General features: G+C 42.6%; 1 protein-coding gene across 3 annotated transcripts in view; it reads left to right on the top strand.

Moving 5' to 3' along the window:
* Nucleotides 1-314: 314 nt before the first annotated feature.
* CUL5 (cullin 5) overlaps nucleotides 315-23,190 on the top strand; it is a 100,709-nt gene continuing 77,833 nt past the window's right edge. The window contains exons 1-2 of one of the 3 annotated variants that reach the window (XM_025927963.2): nucleotides 315-791; nucleotides 21,537-21,646. In XM_025927963.2, the coding sequence (XP_025783748.1) occupies nucleotides 768-791; nucleotides 21,537-21,646 (134 nt within the window). In that variant the 5' untranslated portion in view covers nucleotides 315-767. Of the gene's footprint in view, nucleotides 792-21,536; nucleotides 21,647-23,190 lie in introns of those variants that run through there. The other 2 variants (XM_086679213.1, XM_086679212.1) reach the window with 2 other exon arrangements.

Below are 23,190 nucleotides of genomic sequence, written 5' to 3'. Positions count from 1 at the left end.
TCATTATTTCAGTGCCAGGCACTCTGGACTGGAAATATTAATAGTTCACGCTTTTGCGCACTTATTCAAGCAGTCATTGCACAAACATTTACTGGACGCCTTCGAGGCGCCAGTTCTTACCGAATGAGCTGCCCGGACCTAAGCCCAGCTGTCAGAAGCATTTCCTTGAGGATGGCGCCCCTCCAGGTACACCCCATCCCCGGCTTTGGGGGACGAGAGAAAATACCTGGTCCCGCCAGCAGAGGGCGTGCTGCCGCCCTCTCCACAGCCTCCCGACCCTCCGAGGCATCCCGGCTCCCACGCTCGCTCCCGAGCGCGCTCCCGGCCGCCGCGTCACGTGACGCGGCCGCGGAACCTGAGCTGCCCGGCCTAAGCCGTGCTAAATTCGTTGCCCGTGGCCGCTGCGGGTGCAACCACAGAGGCTAATCCGAAGGAGTGGGGAGGCTCGTGGAGTCGATGCTTCCTCTTCCACTTCAGGTCGGCTCCTGCTACCTCGTCACCATTCGCCGCTGCCGTCTCCCCGAGCGTTTGCATGAGCTCTTTCGCGTGGGGGAGCTCCGGTGACCATGTAGGGGGGACGAGTGAGGAAGCTCCAGGTGCCCGGGACGAGGTCAGCGCTGTCGGCACGCCCCCGCGGTGCCGAGCACACCCCCGGTGCGGGCCGGCGGGCGGGTCGGCCCCGGTGGGCACCCCGGCCTCCGCCTGGGGCCTGGCCCGGAGCGCCACGAAATCTCGCGCCGTCTCGCGAGACGCTAAGTTGAAGGAACATGGCGACGTCTAATCTGTTAAAGGTAAGACCCTCAGCGCAGCCCGGCTTGGACCCCGCGTCCCCGTTGGGCTCGGCTCGCCGGGAGAGGCCCGGTTCGGGCTCAGCGGCGGAGGGGGGGGGAGCGTTCGGGGGCCGTCCGCCGCCGCGGGCCGGAACGCGGGGGTCTGTGGCCTTGGGGTCGGGAGGCGCCGGCCGTCCGCCCCGCCGGTCGGCCGCGGTGTGCGAGGCCCGGCGCGGGGGACCAGCTCCGGCCCCGGGGCGGCGGGTGCGCGGTGCTGCCGCGGCCGGACCCGCCGGGCCGTGCGCGCTCTCGGGGTCTCGGCTCTCTCCGAGGCGGGCGCCCGGGACGCGTGAGAGGGCGATCCGAGAAAATGCTGCCCAGTAGGTTTCAATGACTCGACTGACCCCCTCCCCCTCCCCGCTCCCACCTTCTGAATTTCTGCTCGCCGCGTCTAGTCTGCCAGAAATTCCCGGCCGCTCGGCGAGCGGGGCCGGGCTCTCCTGTCGGCCCTCTGCGCCTTCCCTCCTGCTCTCCGGTTCTGGAGTTCGGGTTTTTCCTTGGGAGACTACCTCGCGACCCCGGTGCGGTGCAGCCGGAGGACCGAGCGAGGAAGTGCTCCCAGCGGTGTGGAGCTTGGGAAAGTTACGGGATCCGAGGAAACGGCTCGAGTGAGTTAGCGTGTGGGAAGGCCGGGAAGGGCTAGGCCCGCAGGAGCGTGTTCTCTCCCCATCAGTTAAAAGGTTGGGAGGAGGAGAAGACACGGCACACGGATAATAGGAAGTACATGAAAATATGCTGGCACCTCACTTAGGTCTCCTTTAGGCAACTGATGGTAACTGTCCAACAGGTGAGGCTGTCTTTGCAAATGTAGACCTAATTTTATTAGTGTAAGAGGCGGTATGGCTTCCGCTCAGCCTGCCACTCAGAAGCGGTGTGACTTTTGGCAAGTTTCTTAACTTCTCTGTGCCTAGGTTTCCTTACCCATCCCACGGCGTTATCAATAGCACCTATTTCATAGGAGCATCGTTAAGATTGAGTTAATGTATGCAAAAGGCTTAAAATAGTGACTGTCGGGGAATTAGTACACAATACACACGAATAACTTGAGTTACTACGACCGCTGTTTCTCTCAGAAAACGAATTCATGGGCATCGAGTAACCCATTCTACCCTCCTTTTGTAACAGTATAGCAGAGTTCTGATAGAGTCAGAAAGAAAAGTTCTGAAGGCGCCTGTTGGTGCCTCTGCCTGTTTACATAAGCGGTAGTTAATGTTATTCATTGAAGTGTGCTTAAGTATTTGGGTTCGTGATTCTTTGTGATTTTTTTTTTTTTTTTGACTTGATGATTACTTGGATGTAAACCAGGGCCCTTTCCCCCCCAAGAATTATCTCTCAGAAAAGAGAAAGTCGCTTTATTCTATTCCGTACAAAACCTTGCCAAGCTAAGCGACTTCATAAATACTAGAAGAGTGCTTACCTTGTCGGGATTATGATTCTTCGTATCCAACGCCCACCTATAGAACGAAAAGACTGCTTGAAGGTATAGAAAATGGGCATTTAGGACTCAGGTTAAAAAGTTCACAGGGATTCAAGAAGTTCTGAAATATTGCATATAATATTTCACATTGTATATACGTCATATTACATATAATACTTCATATTAACTCAGACAACGTTTATAAATTAAAGGAAGGTGGTAATGCTTTGAAAAAAAACAGGTGAATGAATCATTCACTTCAGTGAACATGAAGACACATGCCAAAGTCACACTGGAAATTTTTCAGTGAAATTGTTTCATGAAGTGTTGAAAAGGGGGAGAGGGAATTTCTGAATATTGTTTAACAAAGTCTGCGATTTGAAATACGTATAACTGACGTAGTGAACGTTATAAATAGACATTTGATTCTTCTGTCTGTATCACCAAAAGTTTCCATGTTCAAGTTGGCCAGAAAACTGTTGTATTGGTTTTTTGTTTGTTTTTAGTTGTATTGGTTTTTTGTTTGCTTTTTTGTTTGGTTTTTGCTTGTTTTCTTTCTTTTTGGGGGTGGGGAGAGAGGTTGTCTCATTTTTATACTTAACGGAAGTAACTAATTAGGAGTGCCTGGGTGGCCCCATGGGTTGAGCATAGGACTCTTGATTTCGGCTCAGGTCGTGCTCTCTGGGTCCTGGGATAAGAGCCCCGTGTTGGGCTCTGCCCTGAGTGTGGAGCCTGCTTCAGATTCTCTCTCTCTCTCTCTCTCTCTCTCCCTCTCCCTCTCCCTCTCCTCCCTCTCCTCCCTCTCCTCCCTCTCCTCCCTCTCCTCCCTCTCCTCCCTCTCCCTCTCCAGCGTGTGCACATGTCTCTCTTTTTCTCTCTCTTAAAAACAAAAAGTAACTAATTAAAAAGTGAACAGTCTGTCTTCCTGGAGAAATGTAGTGAGACCCTGCCAGGGTAGACCCATAACATAATTCATAGGCTCATTTAAATTCAAGTCTGGGGGGCGCCTGGGTGGCTCAGTCAGTAAAGCGGCCGACTTCGGCTCAGGTCATGATCTCACGGTCCATGAGTTCGAGCCCCGCGTCCGGCTCTGTGCTGACAGCTCAGAGCCTGGACCCTGTTTCAGATTCTGTGTCTCCCTCTCTCTGACCTTCCCCTGTTCATGCTGTGTCTCTCCCTGTCTCAAAAATAAATAAAATGTTAAAAAAATTTTTTTAAAATAAATTCAAGTCTGGGGGTACCCTTGAATAGAGATAGAGCTGGTTGGGTGTGGCCACGTTAGCCTTATTTGCTTTTTTGATAGGGCGAATAGAGTGATTCACAAGAGAAATATGCCTTAGACGTTGTGCAGTTAGATTTCACCAGATCATATTTGCCGAAATTGTCATGTCCTGGGGTCACAACGGAGAAATGTGGCTAGATGAGAATACAGTTAGAATTTGCTTCATTATCAGTTAAACAGCTGTATCTGAAGAAATGATAAGTGATAAATCATCAACCCTGAAGGGAGGCTTTCAGTGTTCTTCTGAAAAAATAAGTTCTTTTCCTGTTTGCCAGTAACTTGGGTGAAGTTAAGATTTTGGACTTTGTGGATGACAGTTTGGAGGGATAGCTAATATGTTTTGAGAGATACCAAGATCGAAACTTTGATGTGAAACTTGCAAGTCAGTAGGCAAAGCAATACAAACCACCTACTTGTTTAATATTGGCATTTGATATAATACTTTGTTTAAAGCAAGTGGACTATGGCTGGATTTTGGAAGTCTTTTGAATATACAGAGATTGGTGGTGTATGTTTTGTCATAAACAGTTATCAGTTGTTTGGGGGGTTTATTTTGCCTAAAACCTTTCAATATTACTAGTCTTTTTTTAACATATAATTCTTGTTCCTTTGCTTTTGCAGTATCTAGGCCCTAAGTGCTCTTTGCTGTTTTCTTCATTTCTAGTTGAGAATCCTACCCCAAATAGCAGTGGTTTAAATCTTATTTTTCAAGTCTCCACCCCGTTTAATTCTTAGCCTATTACTTTATTCAGTTATTTGGAGTGCCCTTAACCTTGATAATTATCACCAATGTTTCCAGTTTCCCTTAGAGTCTCCTCTTTTTCAAGGCACCCACTGTATTGCTTCCTTCCATTTGTTCTTCAGCCTTCATTCCACCCCCCCCCTCCCCCCAGGACTTGTCAGTACATTCCCTGTTATTTTGTTTCAGTCTCCTCCTCACTTCTATAGGGATAAGAAAGTTCCCCTGTCTCCTGGTATAAACTTCACCTGTACTCTGCTTTGGCCACAAACTTTTGCCCTTTTTTCTCTTTCCATTCATTCTCACTGTTGTTTGAAAGGTGGCCCCCACTCACTGCCTTTATAATTCTACACCGTTTTCTTTAACTGTGACCCGACTCTCCCCTGACTCCCACCTGCTTACAGTGAAGCTGTCGGTCTCAAGAGCAATAGCAACTTCGTGAATGCGAAATGTTACGTCCATCCTCTCTTCTGATATTGTTGATGACAATTTCTGCTTCCCTTTTAATTTTTATGAGGTTCTCTTTTGGTGTCCCGTCTCTCAGATCACTTGTGTTTTTCTCTGACCTCCCTCCTATCCTCCCCAATGTAGTTATTTCTTGGGATTTAATCTTCAGCCCTTTTCTATCTTTGTACTTCTGTTTCTGGGGCAGTCTTAACTCCCATGATTTCACTATTTTTATCTCTTAACTCTGATCTGAGCTCTGGACCAAAACACAGTTCTGACCATATCACTTTCCTGCTCACATACCTTTGATGGTTCAAATTCTTTGATATCTTTCCAGTTGGGTCTTCTCCCTAATATCTGTCTCCCTCCCATGTCCTCTCCTTCTCTCTCCCCTCTCTCTCTCTCCCTCTCACCCTCTTTCTCTCTTTCTCTCTTTCTCTCACACACCCCTACCTCTACCTGGCTGGTTCCTTGTTGGTTCAGTAGTATACCACTATCCCTCAATATTTGCCTGTTAAATTCATTTTTTAGTCATTAAGACCCAGCTCAGATTCCTCCTTTCTTCTTAGAGCTGTCTTTTCAAATTGTTGCCTGCCCTGCATAACCAGAGCACTATATCAGGTTTTTTCCAGCACTTATATGTTTGTGTATTTATATACTTGTATACTTATATATTATATACTTGTATACTTACATATTACATATTTGTGTACTTATATGTTATTTGCATAATAGTTACATACTTATACACATACACATATATGTGTAAAAGTGTATATAAGTGTATACATATAAGTATACTTACAAGCATATACTTATACATAATGCATATATACTTATATATTATTTGCATAATCTATTTACATATTTAGCTCCCTTCCAAGATTGTAAGCCCCATTATTGCAGGACTTTATGTTATTAATCTTGATGCCTTAACCGTCAACTGCAGTGATCGTTTATGGTAGGTGCTCCATAAATGAGTGATAATTGCTTAAAAAGAGGAGTCGAGTGAATTATCTGCATTGTAGACGCTCTATGAGTGAGTGATGATTGGTTAAAAGAAGAAATTTCTGGTTCTGTTCCCTTCTAATTAGATCCACAGAGGTGGTGGGGGGGGGGGCTTGGGTGTCTCAGTCACTTAAGCATCCAACTTCGACTCAGGTCATAGTCTCACAGTTCATAGACTGGAGCCTATTTCCGATTCTGTGTCTCCTCTCTCTCTGACCCTCCACCACTCGAGCTCTGTCTCTCTCTCTCACCCTCTCTCAAAAATAAATAAACATTAAAAAGTTTTTTTTTGGGGGGGCGCCTGGGTGGCGCAGTCGGTTAAGCGTCCGACTTCAGCCAGGTCACGATCTCGCGGTCCGTGAGTTCGAGCCCCGCGTCGGGCTCTGGGCTGATGGCTCAGAGCCTGGAGCCTGTTTCCGATTCTGTGTCTCCCTCTCTCTCTGCCCCTCGCCCGTTCATGCTCTGTCTCTCTCTGTCCCAAAAATAAAATAAACGTTGAAAAAAAAAATTAAAAAAAAAAAAGTTTTTTTTTTTAATTTAATTTATATTTTTTATGGAGAGAGAGGCAAAAAGCATATAAACAAATACATTCTATAGGTCAGGTATATGCTATGAAGAAAAACAATTAGGGAAAAGATAGAGAGGAATCTGGTGGGTTTTTTTTTTTCTTTTCCATATTTTTACTTAAATTCTAGATAGTTGACATATAGTGTAATATTGGCTTCAGGAGTAGAATTTAGTGGTTTATCACTTACATACAATACCAAGTGGTCAAGACAACAAGTGCCCTCCTTAATGCCCATCACCTACCCACCTCCCTCCATCAACCCTTTTTGTTCTCTATAGTGAAGAATCTCTTATCTTTTGTTTGTTTGTTTTTAAGTTTGTTTTGAGCGGGAGGAAGGGAGACAGAAGGGGAAGGGCAGAGAGGCAAGGAGAGAGAGAGTGACTGACAGCTCTGAGCTTGATGTGGGGCTTGAACTCACCAACCGTGAGATCATGACCTGAGCTGAAATTAAGAGTCAGATGCTTAACCGACTGAGCCACCCAGGTGCCCCCAAGAGTCTCTTATGATTTGCCTCCCCATCTCTTTCCCCCACCCTCTTCCCCTGTGTTCATTTGGTTTGTTTGTTAAATTCCACGTATCAGTGAATTAATGGTATTTGTCTTTCTCTGACCGACTCGTTTTGCTTAGCATAATACACTCTGGTTCCATCCACGTTGTTGGAAATGGCAAGATTTCATTCTTTTTGATGGCTAATATTCCATCAAAAAGAATGAAATCTTGCCATACATTTATAGCACATCTTCTTTATCCATTGATCAGTCGATGGACATTTGGGCTCTTTCCATAATCTGGTTATTGTTGACAATGCTGCTGTAAACATCGGGGTTCATGTGTCCCTTCGAATCAGTATTTTTGAACCTTTGGGTAAATATCTAGTAGTGCAATTGCTGTGCTAATGAGGGAGGGCCTCTGAGGAGAGGACATTGGACTGGAGACCTGAATGAAGCAAGGGAAGAAGCCTGTACATGTTTGGAGAAGAGTTTCATGTAGAGGGAATGGGAACAGCCCGTGTAAAAGCACCGAGTCAGGAACATGCTTGGCAAGGAATTATGGACGTGATTATCAAGATTTGAATGTTGTCAGTGAATGGTTAAGATACCCAAGTGCATGATTCCTTTTAATTTGTATTTGAACGTAAATGAGAGCCTTATTTAAGAACCTAACTTGTCAGTTTTCATTGAGTTGTGGGAAATTGCCCTTCTGAATGGGTAAGAGGCACATGATCCTTAGGGGGCCTGCCCTCCCTCCAGTGTCCTGTCCTAGAGACATGCTTACATTTGACACAGCTTAGGGAAAAAGGGAGTTCAGGGTTATGATTGTTGGCCATGGGTAGAGGTGGAAGTAGGAATAGTAGACTGAATTAGTTTCTCTAAAACTGTGATGGGGCACCTGAGTGGCTTAGTCAGTTAAACATCCAACTTCAGCTCGGGTCATGGTCTCGTGGTTCATGGGTTTGAGCCTGGTGTGGGGTCCTGTGCTGACAGCTCAGAGCCTAGAGCCTGCTTTGGATTCTCTGTCTTCCTTTCTCTGTACCCCTCTACCACTCGTGCTCGTGCTCGCTCTCTCTCAAAAATAAATATTTAAAAAATTTTAAAAAGCAATGATAAATGTAAATGTGAGAATTGTTCATATTCTTTGAAGAGAAATGAGTGAACAAAATTACCATTATCTGGAGGTGATGTATATTAATTATTGCTACTAACAGAATGTGACAGTTTAGGATGAACTTTGAGAGATCAGTTGTTTATCAATGGATTAGAAGAGGGGAATTTTAGACTGCAGGAGGTTATCGGGAGGACGCTAGACATCCGTCTGGTGGACAGAGGAGAAGGCTGGAGAAGAGAGATAGACAAAGACAGGTGTTTCTTAATAGATGTTTTGCTAGGTGTCCTGGTGAACCCAGTTGTGTCACAGAAAGCCATCTGACTCTTGCTTTGGTATAGTAGGTAGAATAAATTGGCACCTGATGGACTGTGTAAACACCCAAACAAGTTACAGCTCAGGTTAAAACATTGGTCATAATAGATGTAGTACTTACAAGTAACTTCAGGGATATTTGATCTCTGTAACAGGGTTTGTTCATTCTACAAATATGTAGGCGTGTATTCTGTGCTGGATACTATTCTGTGATACAGTAGGGAATATGACAGATAGGGTCCTTAGTCTTTGGAACTTCTATTCAAATGTGTAAATACTGACACCAAAGAAGTAACACAAGGGGTAGTTTTGTAGTAATGAGAGCTGAGATGAAAACAGTATAATCAAGAGTGTTTAGAAGACGGGGGCACTGTCTTACAACAAAATAAATTTGTTCCCCTAAATATTGCTTTCAACTATGTTCTGTTGAATTTTCCTTCTCTGCCCCTTGATGACATTTCAGCCCCATCTCCTAACTTTCTGGTCTTTAAAAAAAGTTCTGTTACCCAGGGTGCCTGGGTAGCTCAGTTGGTTAAGCATCTGACTCTTAGTCTCAGTTCAGGTCTTGATCTCTCAGGGTCGTGAGTTCAAGCCCTCTGTTGAACTCTCCGCTGGGTGTGGAACCTACTTTAAAAAATGAAAATAGGGGCGCCTGGGTGGCGCAGTCGGTTAAGCGTCCGACTTCAGCCAGGTCACGATCTCGCGGTCCATGAGTTCGAGCCCCACGTCAGGCTCTGGGCTGATGGCTCGGAGCCTGGAGCCTGTTTCCAATTCTGTGTCTCCCTCTCTCTCTGCCCCTCCCCCGTTCATGCTCTGTCTCTCTCTGTCCCAAAAATAAATAAAAAAAGTTGAAAAAAAAATTAAAAAAAAATAAAATAAAATAAAAAATGAAAATAAAAAATTCTATTACTCTACATTAAAAATTTCAATCTCTGGGCGTCTGGGTGGCTCAGTCGGTTTTGAGTGTCTGATTACAGCTTGGGTCGTGATCTCATGGTTCATGAGTTTGAGCCTCATATTAGGCTTGTTGCTCTCAGCACAGAGCCTGCTGTAGATCCTCTGTCCCCCTCTCTCTCTGCCCTCACCCCCCTCACACTGTCTCTCTCTCAAAAGTGAATAAACATATATAAAAAAAAAAAACATAAAATTTTCAGTCTCAAAGCCAAATTAAATCTCCTGTATGCTTAAGATCTAGGTTCTGGATCTGCAGAGAGGAAAGGGGGAAAGGCAGTTTTCTTAGGACCTCTGTGGGGCAATACTGATGCTAGACTTGAATGGTCTGCCTTCTGCCCAGGGCAAAGGTCCTGAGGTGCACTGGTGAGCTTGGCATATTTAAGGAGCACCTTTAAAAGGTTGGTGTGGCTGGAACATAGTGAGAATTGCCAGGATTCGAATATATACTGGAGTTTTGTGGTTCTTTTGGTTATTGGGGGTTGCAAATGTGGTTTTAAAATCACATAACTGGGAGCACCAGTGGCTCATAGACCATGTAGGAACCCAACATTCAAATAGCTAGCCTCATTGTTTACAGGAAAGACCCAAGATAAATACACAAATTGGGTTCCTTTTGTAAAGTACTTAGGGTGCCGTCATTGAATATAATTCATAATCAGTAGGATCAGAACTTCACAGAGGGAACAAATACAAATCTTAAATCAACTAGATTCCCCGTGTCGTCAAAATGTTCTGGGAGTGAAAGAGTGCCGATGAGTAAAAAATAATTCTAATTGTGTGCATGATACTATTTCTTGTCTTGACTCAACTTCTCCTTTAACTTTTCTTGTACCTTTGTTATCATGCAGAAGATGTATAGAAATGATAACTAATACAACTATTAAAAACTTTTTAAAAAAATGTATTTAAATATTTTAGTAATTTCTACACCCATTATGGGGCTCTAACTCACAGCCCTGAGATCAGGAGTCACAGGTTCTCTCCATGGGGTGCTTGGGTGGCTCAGTTGGTTAAAGGTCCGACTTCAGCTCAAGTCATGATCTCTTGGCTTGTGAGTTCACGCCCTGCGTCCAGCTGTGTGCTGACAGCTCAGAGCCTGGAGCCTGCTTCTGATTCTGTGTCTCTCTCTCACTCTGCCCCTCCCCCACTTGTGTCCTGTCTCTGTCTCTCTCTCAAGAATAAAAAATATTAAAAAAATTTTTTTTTTAAAGATAGTTACAAAGGGCACAAGTGGCTCAGTCAGTTGAGCAACCAACTCTTGATGTGGGCTCAGGTCGTAATCTCACCGTTTTTGAGATCGAGCCCCGTGTTGGGCTCCTCATTGAGCATGGAGACTGCCTGAGATTCTCTTCTCTCCCTCTACCCCTCTCCCCTGTTTGAGTACTTTCTTTCTCTGAAATGAAATGAAATGAAATGAAATGAAATGAAATGAAATGAAATGAAATGAAATAAAATGAAATAAAATGAAATAAAAAAATAAAATAAAATAGTTACAAATTAAATACAGTACTAAAAAATAATTTTTAAATGAACAATACTAGCATGCCCATTTTTAAAGTAAGCTTTGTTGAAATATGACCTGTATACAGAAATGCACACAAATCATAAACCTATGGTTGGATGCATTTTTATAAAGTAAACATACCTGTATAATCAACGCCCAGATCTAGAAATAGAATATTTAACAGTATCCCTGAAAGCCCCCTCTCTCTTGTCTTGTGCTAGTCTCTAACTTGTAACCCCTTCCACAAGGTAATCACTATGCTGACTTCTAATAACTGTAGATGTGTTTTGTCTGTTCAGGAACCAGTGTGTACTCTTGTGTGTGACTTTTTTGCTCAACATGATTTCTTTGAGATTCCTCTTATTACATGTTAAATTTTTGTTGCTATATAGTGTTCCACTGTTACGAATATTTCACAATTTATCCATCCTCTTGCTGATGGACTTTTAGGGGGTTTATGGTTTTTTTTTACTATTGTGAATTGAGATACGATGTCTTTCGGTTGACATATGTGTGCAGCTCATTGGGAAGCATACCTAGACATGAAATTGGGGGTTCACATAGTGTGCATATGTTTAGCTTCCATAGATACTGCTAAAGAGTTTCCTAAAGTAGTTGTAGCAATTTACACTCTCACCAGCACATTGAGAGTTTTGGTTGCTCTGAATTTTGTCTAATACTTGGTATTGTCATTCTGTCCTATCCTAGCCTTTTTGGTGGCTTATAGTGATTTTTTCTCATGACTTTAATATATGTTTCCCTGATGATTAATGATGGTGGGTGCTTTTTCATATGGTTATTGGCCATGTAGATACTGTCTTTATGCAGGGTCTCTACCAGTGTTTGCCAAGTTTTACATTGGATTGTTTTTCATTTCTTACTGATTTTTAGGCATCTTCACATGTTTTGCTTTGTTTGGAATATTTACATTATATTGGATAAGAGCCTATCTTGGATATATGTATTAGAAATAATACTTCTTCCACTATGTGGGTAGCTTTTTCAGTTCCTGAATGGTGTCTTTTAAGACTAAAGTTTTTATTTTTTTATATTGTACGGTTTATCAATTCCTTTCTTTGTGGTTAGTGCTTGGTTAAAAAGTCATACAAATGATCCAGACTCTACTTGTATTAATACCTTATTTAAAAAAAAAAAAGAACATAAAATTAATTTATTTTTATAGTTTTGAGCCTCAAAAGTATATCCTGGGACCCTTCTAGGAATCCATAAACCACAATGTAAGGAACACTATATTAGAGTGTGAGTTCCTGGAAGACCTTTCATTTATTTATTTAAAAAATTTTTTTTAATGTTCATTTATTTCTTAATAGAAACAGACAGCAGGGAATGGGGAGAGAGAGAAGGGTACAGAGGATCCAAAGCAGGCCCTGCGCTGACAGCAGAGAGCCCAGTGCTGGGCTCGAACTCATGAACTATGAAATCATGACCTGAGCCAAAGGCAGACGCTTAACCGACTGAGCCACCCAGGTGCCCCAGAAGACCTTTCATTTATAAGTCCCAGTGACTAGCATAATTCTTCATGTGTAGTGGGCACTCAAGACGTTTGTTGAATGAGTAAATGTAATAAATAAATGATGAAGAAACCCCTCAAATAAGTTCAAACTCTTCTATCAGTACTGTTATTTTTTCTTTTTTTTTCCGTAAAATTAGTTGTTTTGGTTTCTAAAAATTCAAGGACTATCAAAATTTCTTTAAAAAGGATCTTTTCTTTATAAAGGAAACCTAAAGGTTTTTTTCTTTCAAGATTTTATTTTATTTTAAAATGTTTATTTATTTATTTTGAGAGAGAGGGAGAGAGAGAGGATGGAGGAGGGTCAGAGAGAAAAGGAGAGGGAATCCAAGCAGGCTCCATGACATAGGGCTTGATCTTACCACCGTGAGATCATGACCTGAGCCAAAATCAAGAGTTGGATGCTTAACCAACTGAACCACCTAGGGTCCCCTTAAGACTTTATTTAGTAATCTCTCCACCCAATGTGAGTCTTTAACTTCAAATCCTGAGATCAAGAGTCACATGCTCTACCACCTGCCAGCCAGGTGCCCCTGCAAACTAAAGGTTTTAAAGGGAAGCATACTGTGAAATGTCTCATTTCAATGGAGAAAGATTTTTAGCTTTTTGGAAAATAGTATTATTTCCCTTCTGTACCACGTTTGAAGATAACTAAGTCTCTTTTTATAGTGATGGTTCTATCTTGTGGTTTTTAGATGGTCACTAAATTTTTATAATCATAGTTTTTTGGGGGTTTTTTCCTGCATTTTTTTTTTTTTTTTAAATGAAATCAGGTCAAGGGTTGGCTCTGACCCATACATTGCAAGTCCCTCTACTGCTCATTCAAGAAAGATCCAGGAAGTAGTTAAGAATGTGGCAGAACTAACAGAACTAAACTGCTTGGATTTGAATCCCTGCTCTACCACTCATTATCTATAACCTTAGGGAAATAACCTAACCTAATCTCAGGTACAGTGTACAATTTTTTCATCTATAAAGTGAGAATAATAATATACCAAACACCTAGGATATTTATAAAGATTAACTGAATTAATACTTGTAAATTTTATTTAAAGTTTACTTATTTATTTTGAGACAGAGAGAGAGAGAGAGAGAGAGAGAGAGAGAATGAATGAGCAGGGGAGAGGCAGAGAGAGAGGGAGACAGAGAATCACAAGCAGGCTTCACACTGCCAGTGCAGAGCCCAACATGGGGCCCAGACTCAAAAACCATAAAATCAGGCCCTGAGCTGAAATCAGAGTCAGACGCTTAGCTGTTTGAACCACCTATGCACCCCAGTGCTTGTCAGTATTTAAAATAGTACCTGACACATAATTAATGGATTTTATAAAGTAAAATGATCAAAGTGGTTGATCTACATTGAAGATTATAATGAAGTTAAATAATATGAGAAATAAATAACTGATATTTACAGTTACCGGATATTCAGACTACCCAAGGAAATGTGAAAGAAGCTTTGTGGAGATTAACAAAAGGAGATCCTCTTTTGTATCACAGATAGCACATATAAAAAATTTGTTGGGGGCGCCTGGGTGGCTCAGTTTGTTGAGTGTCTGACTCTCGATTTCAGCTCAGGTCATGATCTCATGGTTCGTGAGTTCATGCCCCACATTGGGCTATGTGCTGACAACATGGAGCCTGCTTGGGATTCTCACTCTCTCCCTCTCTCTCTGCCCCTTCCCTGCTCGCTCACTCGCTCTCTCTCTCTCAAAATGGATAAACATTAACAAAATTTTTTTAAAAATTGTTGGCTATAACCCCAAATTAGCAAAATGCCATATATTTGCAATGAAAGAAAAGTGGAAAATATTATAAAGGAATGATTAAAGAAAAACATTAAGAATATAATGAAAACATTTTTTAAAATGTCATCCTTTGAGCACCTGAGTGGCTCAGTTGGTTAAGCTTCCGACGTCGGCTCAGGTTATGATCTCATGGTTTATGAGTTTGAGCCCTGCCTTGGGATCTCTCCTGTCAGTGCAGAGCCTGCTTTAGATCCTCTATCCGCACCTCTCTTTGCCCCTCCACCACTTGTGCTCTCTATCTTTCTCTCTCAAAAAAATAAATAAACTTTAAAATTTCACCCTTCTATAATGTCAGTGTCAAGTATCCTACTCTGTCAAGACTCCTCCTGTCTTTCTAACTCATTCAAGTATTATTCCAGTGATCTGGCTCCAAAAGGGCCTCCAGTTCATTGATTCTATCACCTTACTGTTTAAGTTTATAATTTTTAGTTTATAGTTTTTATCAAATTAGGAAACATTTTGGCTTTTAATTCTTTAAATACCCTCCCATCCCCCAAGACTCTGGTTATATGTAAGTCAGGTTATATGATGCTGTTCCCTGATAATCATTTTTAAAAATCTTTCTGTGATGTTCATGCTTTCCTCTATTTTCTTGAACGTGCAAAGTATATTTATAATAGCTGGATAAATGTCATGCTCTGTTAAAACTATAATTCATGTCATTTCTGGGTCAGTTTCTGTTGATGGGTTTTTCTCTTGATGGTGGGTTATATTTTCCTTCTTCTTTGCCTGCTTGGTATTTTGGATTGGATGCTAGACATTGTTTTATATGTTGGGATCTGATGCTTTAAATATTTCAGGGTCTGGCTTTCACACAGTTAAATTACTTGGAATCAGGTTGATTTTTCTGAAGCTTGCTTTCGAGTTTTGTAATAGTGGGTTGGGAACAACAGGGTAGGACTACTTAGGCTCCACTACAGATGCAGTGCCTTTCTGAGGACTCTACCAAATGTCTTGCATGTTGAGGAGCATTTCTGTTCTGGCTAGTAGCAACACAAACTTTTCGTAGCCCTTTATGATCCCTGCTGATTGTTGTGTCTACTTTCTCATGGGCCTTTACCCAGTCTCTGACAGTGTTCTCACACACATGTGCAAGTCAGTATTCGGTCAGAGGCTCGATACACCTCTCTGTTTATCTCCGGAACTCCCTCTCTTGCACAGCTCCCTTTTTTTCTAGTACTCTGTGCCACAAATTTTTGTCACCTTGTCCTGTCTAAACTCTGAACTCTGGCTCCTAAGTGAAACTTCCAGGCTGTTTGTGTTCCTCTGCTTGTGCTGAGGTCTGGAAACCAGGCATGTTTGGGCATTTGTAGGGCTGCCCTTTGATAGTTTTCTCAGGAAGTACTGTCCTATACTGCCCTTTGGTTCTCTAGCCATTGCGGCAGGAGGGGAGATCTGGCTGTCGTTATTCCATCATGGGTGGAAGAAGAAGGCTCTGTCTCTCTTCCTGTTGTCCTTCGTCTCGCTCTTATCAGCATAAATTCTCTGTTCAGTCATTGTTACCAGTGCCTTGAACACACCTCGATTCCCCTGCTCCTGTCTCCTTTCACCTGGGAAAACTCTACCCCGGTTAGATATATCTCCATCTTCCAGTGCTGGCACCTGTGAATGTGCCAGGAAAGCCTCCTTAGTGCCCCCCTTAGAACATAAACTCTGACTGCTGCTTGCTACCTCCATTGCCACTCTACTGATCCAGTGCTTTTTTCACTTGAAATCCGTGACCACACTCTGTAAATGAGCCCCGTCACATTACCCTGGTCATTTATTCTACTTTCCTCAAGATCTGTTTCACGTCTTTTCTCTCAAACTTCTAGTATGTCCTTACCTGTCTTCCAAGGCATTTTCCTTTTTTCTACATCACTGAAAAACTGAAGTAATCAAAAATGAACTTCAGAGAGTGGTACTTACTTCATCCACCCTTCTACTAACATCTGCATGTATGTACTTTGCCTTACCTTCTTAGGGTAGAGTTATTTCCTCCACCTGTGCGCACTGTGCCCCTTTCCTTCTTGCTTACCCTGGGCAAATTAAATTTCAATTCACATTCTCTAGCACTTTCCTCCCTTTTCTCTCACATCATCAGTGTTATACCCTGGAATATACCCATCAGTATAAAAATATACTGTGTCCATCCCATCTTAAAAGAAATTTTGTCTCCCTCTGTGCATCAGCTACCATGCCACTTCTGTGCTCTTTTACAGTAAGACTGCCAAGAGTTGTCTGTACTTTTCCAGTTTTCTTTCTTTCTCTTTTCTCTCTCAGTTCCATTCCCCAGCTTTTGTCCTTACCGCTCTATGAGAACTGCTCTTACATTATTAATACGAAGGTCTCCATGACTTCCGTATTGGTTTTTCAGTAGTCCTCTTACATAATCTTCCAGGAGCATGTGCTGCGCTCGATCACTCCCCCTTCCTTGATACGCTTTATTCCCTTGGTTTCCAGAATCCTTTGCTCTTGATTTTCTTGCCACCTCTGCGATTGTTCCATCTCCTTTCTTATTTCTTATTCTTCTCACCCCTTCATGTTGGGTGCCTAAGGCCTCGAGCCTGGCCCTCTTCTCTCTCATATTCACTCTCTTGGTAGTGACAGTAACAAGTTGTAAAACCCATCTGTACTCCAGTGACTTGCATATTTTAATTTCCTGCCTAGACCTTTCTATAAATTCTAGAGTTTCTTATGAAACAGCTAATTCAGCATCTTCAAAGGGCTGTTTAATATATGTGTCAGGTGTAATGTGTCTGAAATCAAACTCCAGGGCTTTCCTTCTTAGCCTGTTCCATCTACAGTTTTTTCCATTTCAGTTGACGGCAGTGCCATACTCCTTGGACGTGTCAAACGACAAAACTAAAACAGTTTAGTAACAACTTTGATGCCCTTGATGCCAGGGAAGATGATCTATGGATTGAGGGAGTACAGTGCCTAACAACCCGTGGAACACTCTTCCTAAAGGGTTTGTGGCAAGGGAAAGCTTTATAGAATGTTAGAAGAGGCAGGACAAAAACAGGGCCTGATTGGTTAGGATGTTGGAGATTTCCTTATAAAGCAAGTAGGTCCTCTGCTGTAGGGTAGAATAAGCTAACTAAAGCTGAGTAGGAGGATTGTGATTGGTGTTAGGTTTCCTTGGCAGTAAGGTTTTTCCCCAACTGCAGGCTGACTTAGTTTAGATTTGGACATGGGCTGGGCCCCTGCAGTGGACCCCATTTTGTGGGTCTTAACATATCAGACAAAAGCCTTAGAGTCATGCTTTACTCTTTTCTCTCATCCCAGATGCATACTGTCAGGAAATCCTGCTTAGTGCCTCCTTTAAAATTTGTTTTTAATATTTATTTATTTTTGAGAGAGAGAGAGAGAGAGATAGAGCACAAGTGGGGTAGAGGAAGAGAGAGACGGAGTCAGAGACTCTGAAGCAGGATCCAGGCTCTGAGCTGTCACCACAGAGCCCCGTGCGGGGCTCAAACTCACGAGCTTCGAGATCATGACCTGAGCCAGAGTTGGCCACTTAACCGACTGAGCCGCCCAGGTGCCCCTACTCTGGTCTTTACAAGGGCTGCTTCCTCTGTCTAAAATACTCTTTCTTGAGGTATCCTTCAGGACCTGCCCCTCCCTGGCTTCCCCATAACCTTTCTGTGTGTTTGAGAAGAATACCTGTGAGGGAGGGAGTTGGGCTGAAAGGAAGAAAGGATAGAGGGCAGGGATGTGGCAGATGCTGAAATCTTCTTGGTGAAAGAGCCAGGGGGTGAGATATTCCCAGATAGTAGCAGTTGGTGAGTTCAGCCTACTTGCTGTTCTGAGTAATAGTGGAAGAAAGCAGAAGAGACTTTGCAGCAAATTAATAGAGATAAGGCAGCCTTCGGTTAGCCAATGGAAGCATTCATAAATCAGGGTTCATAATTGGAAAGTCCCTTCACATATTAATAAAGCATTCTCTTTTGTAGATAGATTTGGTGTCCTGCTGCTTAGTTATGATTTAATGAAGTGCTCTTCAGTTTAACAGAGAATAGACCAAAGAATTGCTTGAGCACCATTTTTTGGATCAAAGAATAATAGAAAACATTCAGTTATTGCATTCTGTTTTTAATTTAGTATTGGGGAAAATGTTTCAACAAACAGAAGACCCAAAATGTATTTCCTGTTATTTTGCCATAGCTAATAGATTTCAGAGTCTAACGAGTATTTATCTCAAAGACCTGTTTACTCCAGTTCTCTGTACCTTTTTGATTTTTAATTATAAGATTTATACCATGTTTAATTTTACAAATTGCCAAAATTGCTTATGGAAATGGACTTAGTTGACATTATAATGTATCCTCTAATTAAGGGCATATATAATGATTCTGCATGTCTTAGTCAAGAAAACTTTCAGTGGTTCTTTCAAATTTGTTTGTTTGCATGCTCCTTCCTCAGAGGGAACAGTAGAAAAAGTGAAGCCGGCCGTAAGGTTAGTACACAGAATTTATGCCGTAGAATTACAAATCTAACTCTGAATTTCTCCATAGTCAACACTGAGAGGAAAGTTACCTACATGATTCACTGAAGTCCATAAGGTAAAAACAAACTAGTTGTTCAGGGGAGAAGCACAACTAATCCTCGCACAAAATTTTGAGTGAATACACTCGTGGGTGCTTATAATAAGAATACTGTGATTAAAATAGATAGGTACCTGGGGCAAGACAGTTCAGTAACTTTTAGGATCATCATTGTTCATGGATACAGGATGTGAGCATGATCTGGCTGTGACCTCTGTCATCTCATCGATTACCAGGGTTGATTTGGTTGATCTGGCTGGTGAGGTGGGTGTGCCCTTCCTCCCTCACCACTCCCACGTGCGTCCCTCTTCATGTGCACGCTTGGTTGAAGGGGATGACCTTCGCCAAAAGAGGAGCACCATTCTTTGGTCAAGGGCTTATGAGCCGTACTCCTCTGCTAGAGCCTCCAAACAAGCTCTCAGGGTCCATTTGTAGTGTAGGGTGGTCAGGCTTCCAGGACTCCAGACATGTCGAATGCAGCACTGCGTGTGACAGTCTACCTTTGTCAAAAAGATTAAAAGGAAAAAAGAAACATTGTCTATGGATGCAAGAAGCATCACTTGCTTTCACAAGAGTTTAGTGTTAGTCAGTACTTCTTAGCCTGTGTTTGGTCATAAACCCTCCAACATTTTTATGTAGTTTTATCATGGATTTGCTAAATATGCTGATTCTGAACTTAAGAGATTCTGATCCGGTAGGTCTGAGGTAAGTTTTAGAAATGTATATGTGGGGCACCTGGGTGGCACAGTCGGTTGAGCGTCCGACTTCAGCCAGGTCACGATCTCGCGGTCCGGGAGTTCGAGCCCCGCGTCGGGCTCTGGGCTGATGGCTCAGAGCCTGGAGCCTGTTTCCGATTCTGTGTCTCCCTCTCTCTCTGCCCCTCCCCCATTCATGCTCTGTCTCTCTCTGTCCCAAAAATAAATAAACGTTGAAAAAAAAAATTAAAAAAAAAAAAAAAAAGAAATGTATATGTGAAACTACGACAGCAGGTGATTCTGGTGTAGGTTCTGGTTAGACCACATGCTTAGAAACCTCTCCTGGGTTATAATTTCAGGGAATTTTCGGGTCCCATGCCATCAGTCTGGAACCTTATCTGCTTTAAGTGAGTGTCATCTTCAGCAACGTTATATATAGTGAAAACAATCATGAGTTTCATAGGTGTGTTTGTAAATGTTTCATAGGCATGTTCGAAAATTGGTGACTTTTGTGGAAATTTATTGGTGAAAGCAAGTCCCGTGGCCCCAGTTACCTTGAAAAGGAATAGTAGTAATTGACTAAACACATACAGTCTCTCTGTCTTGTTAGTAATGTAATGAATTGATGACCGTTTTTAATATTCAGCTACTTCCACATTCGTGGGATAAACCACGCGTGATTATGAAGTGCCATTCTTTTGACATGCCACTTCCTTAAGTTGCTAATGTTTAAGATTTTGGCATCTACGTTCTCATTACATCTGTATACAGTTTCTATTTCTTGTGCTCTTCTCAGCAGTTCGCGGTCAAGTATTTTGTTAGCATTAAAAAAGGAGTGGGGTATTTTTCTCTTCTTTTGTTGTTTTTTTTTTTCTTTCAGTTTTCACAGTTTATGTAGATTTTCATTACACTTTTTGTGGGCAATTTAGGGCAATTATGAAATCAGAAGACTCAGTCTCCACACACAAGACCACCCTCACTTCTGATACCAGCTACAAGTTTGGAGGGTTCCCAAAACCATCCTGAGGTTCAGTAATTAATTCGACTCATAGACCTGGTATGGTTTATTATGAGAAAGGATACAGATAAGATCTGCCAAAGAAAGAGACACATAGGGCAGAGTCTAGGAGAGTTCCAGACACGAAGCTTTCCTCCTCCTCTCCACTGTAGTCAGATCACCTCTCTATCTTGGCCTTCATGTGTGACAGTGTGTGTGGAGTCCTGCTAGCTGTGGTGGCCCTCTCGATCAGATGGGGGCCCCCAAATGGGGGGTGACAATGAGGTGGAAGCCAGTGGTGTGGGCGATGAAAGGATTCACCCAAGGCAGCAGCAAGGAGATAGAAGTTCATTGAATGAATTGCAAGGGAGTGGCAGGCAGGACACCCGAGGAGAGACTGTCTGCTACGAGGCAGGGGATGAAGGCTATACTTAAAGAAGAAAGGTGAGGATGTATGGGGACACAACGAATTTCCCCTTTGTTGGTAACTGTGCCTGGTTGTAAGTAGCCCATTGGTCAGTTAGGGCTTATGGATAGTTTGAGCTGGGTCACCTCGTGGGTCTGTCGGTATTCAGTCAGGGGATTGCTGTGGGCCCTTTACTTAAAAGAGGCCTCCACACTAGCCAGGGAAGCTCATCCAACCTTTAGTCTCCACAGTTTTTTGTTTCGTTTTTTAATTTTTATTTTTAAGTACTCTCTTCACCAAACTTGGGGGTCAAACTCACAACCCTGAGATCAAGAATCGCATGTTGCACCCACCGAGCTAGTCAGCACCCCTAGTGTCCACAGTTTTTATTGGGGCATCGTTATGTAGGCACGACTGACTGATTACTTGTGAGTCATCTCGGTCTCCATTTTGGTTAACCAAAAACCACCTCCCATAGTTACGCTGGTGTTTCTGGATTGGTCAGCCCCCACCCTAAGGACTCCATAGGTGTGGCCAGCTCCCTCCCTGAATCACATTTGTTAGATTGTCCAGTTTGTACCAAGGTTACCAGGTGAACAAAAACTCTCTTATCAGATGTACATTCTAACAGCCCAGAGATTAACTACCAGAAGTCAAGGACAAAGGTCAGAAGTTGTCCTTGGGCAAGGCGAAATTCTTTCCACGTTTGTACAATTAGTTTTCTTTTTTGTGGTGTCTTCCTGCGATTCTCTGAAACCAGATTAAGTTTCTAGGGATTCCATTATAGAAAACGATTCTTTTACATGTCCAGCCTTGTGTTTCTCTAGCTAACTCTAAAAGACAAAAATAATGGACACTTCTGATTTATCTGCATTTAAATTAAACTACTGTTTATCTTTTTTTTTTTAAGAATAAAGGTTCACTTCAGTTTGAAGACAAATGGGATTTCATGCGTCCAATTGTTTTGAAGCTTTTACGCCAGGAATCTGTTACAAAACAGCAGTGGTTTGATCTGTTTTCGTAAGTAATCCATTCACTCTAACTTTTTGCTAAAGTAAAGGAAATTTTGGTGATGCATTTGTATATTCAAATGGAATGCTGACTCTAGACTGGACTGTTTACTCGTTTACAATTATTACTCGTCCAAGCCCTCATCTACATTCAGTGATTTGCCGGGAGGATTCAGTCATACTCACAGCTGTGGTTTATTACAGCAAAAGGATACAAAGCAAAATCGGTACAAAGAAAGGCACAGAGAGTAAAGCCTGGGGAACGATGGGCACAGGCTTCCAACAGTACTTGTGAAATCACACAGGACACACTTCGCTTCTCCAGCGACGGGATTGACACCATGTGTGATATGTTGTTTAATTGAGACGCTCTTGGAGACCCCGTCCTGAGAGTTTTCATTAGGGTCTGGTCACAAAGGTAGCCTCTGCTTGATATGTACCCAGATTCCAGATGCTCAGAGAGAGCGGGTGTTCAGTGTAAACCATAGAATTTGTATGTATTTTGTACGTTTAAGGCACCGGGGTCCATTCCTATCATTAGGAGAGTTTTATATCAGTGTAGGAAATTGTTGACCATTTAAATTAATTCTTGGCTTTTGACCGAAAATGTCTTAACAGCAAAACTGTTACCAGTGGGATACCACAGGGCAGGGCAAGACCAGACTCTAGTACTGATTTCAGTTATGCGTTTTAGAGGTCCTAGATTTAATGAGTGACAATAAATCCCATCAACCATGAAGTTTATTTTAGGAAACTAGGTGGTTTTCTCCTTCAGTTTCAATAATCAACCTTTTTTTTTTTTTTTTTTTTTTTTTTAATGTGGCCTGAGCCATCAATTCAGGCCCAGGACACCTCTGGCCTATACGTGGAAGCACACCTGAGAACTGTCCAGAGTCTTAGCAGCGTCATGATCATTACAGTACATCCCCAAAGAAGTGCAGTCTCAGAGGACATGTGCGGCAACCCAGATACAAGGAGTTTGCAATTGTTAGGGGACTCCAGGCAAGACATACATTAGTCAGGTCAGATGTGATCACCAGCCCCCAATTTCCCTCGTCCCGGAGGACCTTTGGCTGTAGAGTTCTCAATCCATTTCTGTTAATTCAGTTCAGGCCTTGTCTTCAGATGAGGTGCCTAAAGGACATTAGTTCCAGATAGTTTTGTTTATTCATGACACCAGTTGATTTGCCTCACTAGTGGATGATGTTTAGATGTGCTCTTTGTGGAGCGTGTAGGAGTTGGGCTGCTCCCTCCTGTCTCTGAGTGTGGTGAAGTTTGACCTCAGGGTACTCACAGCAGTGTGGAAGGCTAATGTCAGGAATTTTAGAATACTTAGGAAAATAAAAAATCAGTAATGTCTTCCTCCTCCCGTGAGCCTTCTCAGGTGCTGGGTTTGGTTTTTTCTCTCTTGTAAAATCACTGTGTCTCACTCAGTAATGAAAACTGCCCCCCCCCCCCCCCCCCCGTCAGGTGGATTTGCAAGAGGAGCAAAAGCATTTTTACAGAAAAACAATTTTTACACACCTTAACTAGAAAGATGTATCATTTTTAGGT

This window comes from Puma concolor, chromosome D1, assembly GCF_028749965.1.
Source record: "Puma concolor isolate L17-30 chromosome D1, mPumCon1.1.hap2, whole genome shotgun sequence".
Classification (NCBI taxonomy): domain Eukaryota; kingdom Metazoa; phylum Chordata; class Mammalia; order Carnivora; family Felidae; genus Puma; species Puma concolor.
This window is presented reverse-complemented; position numbering and strand designations above follow the sequence as displayed.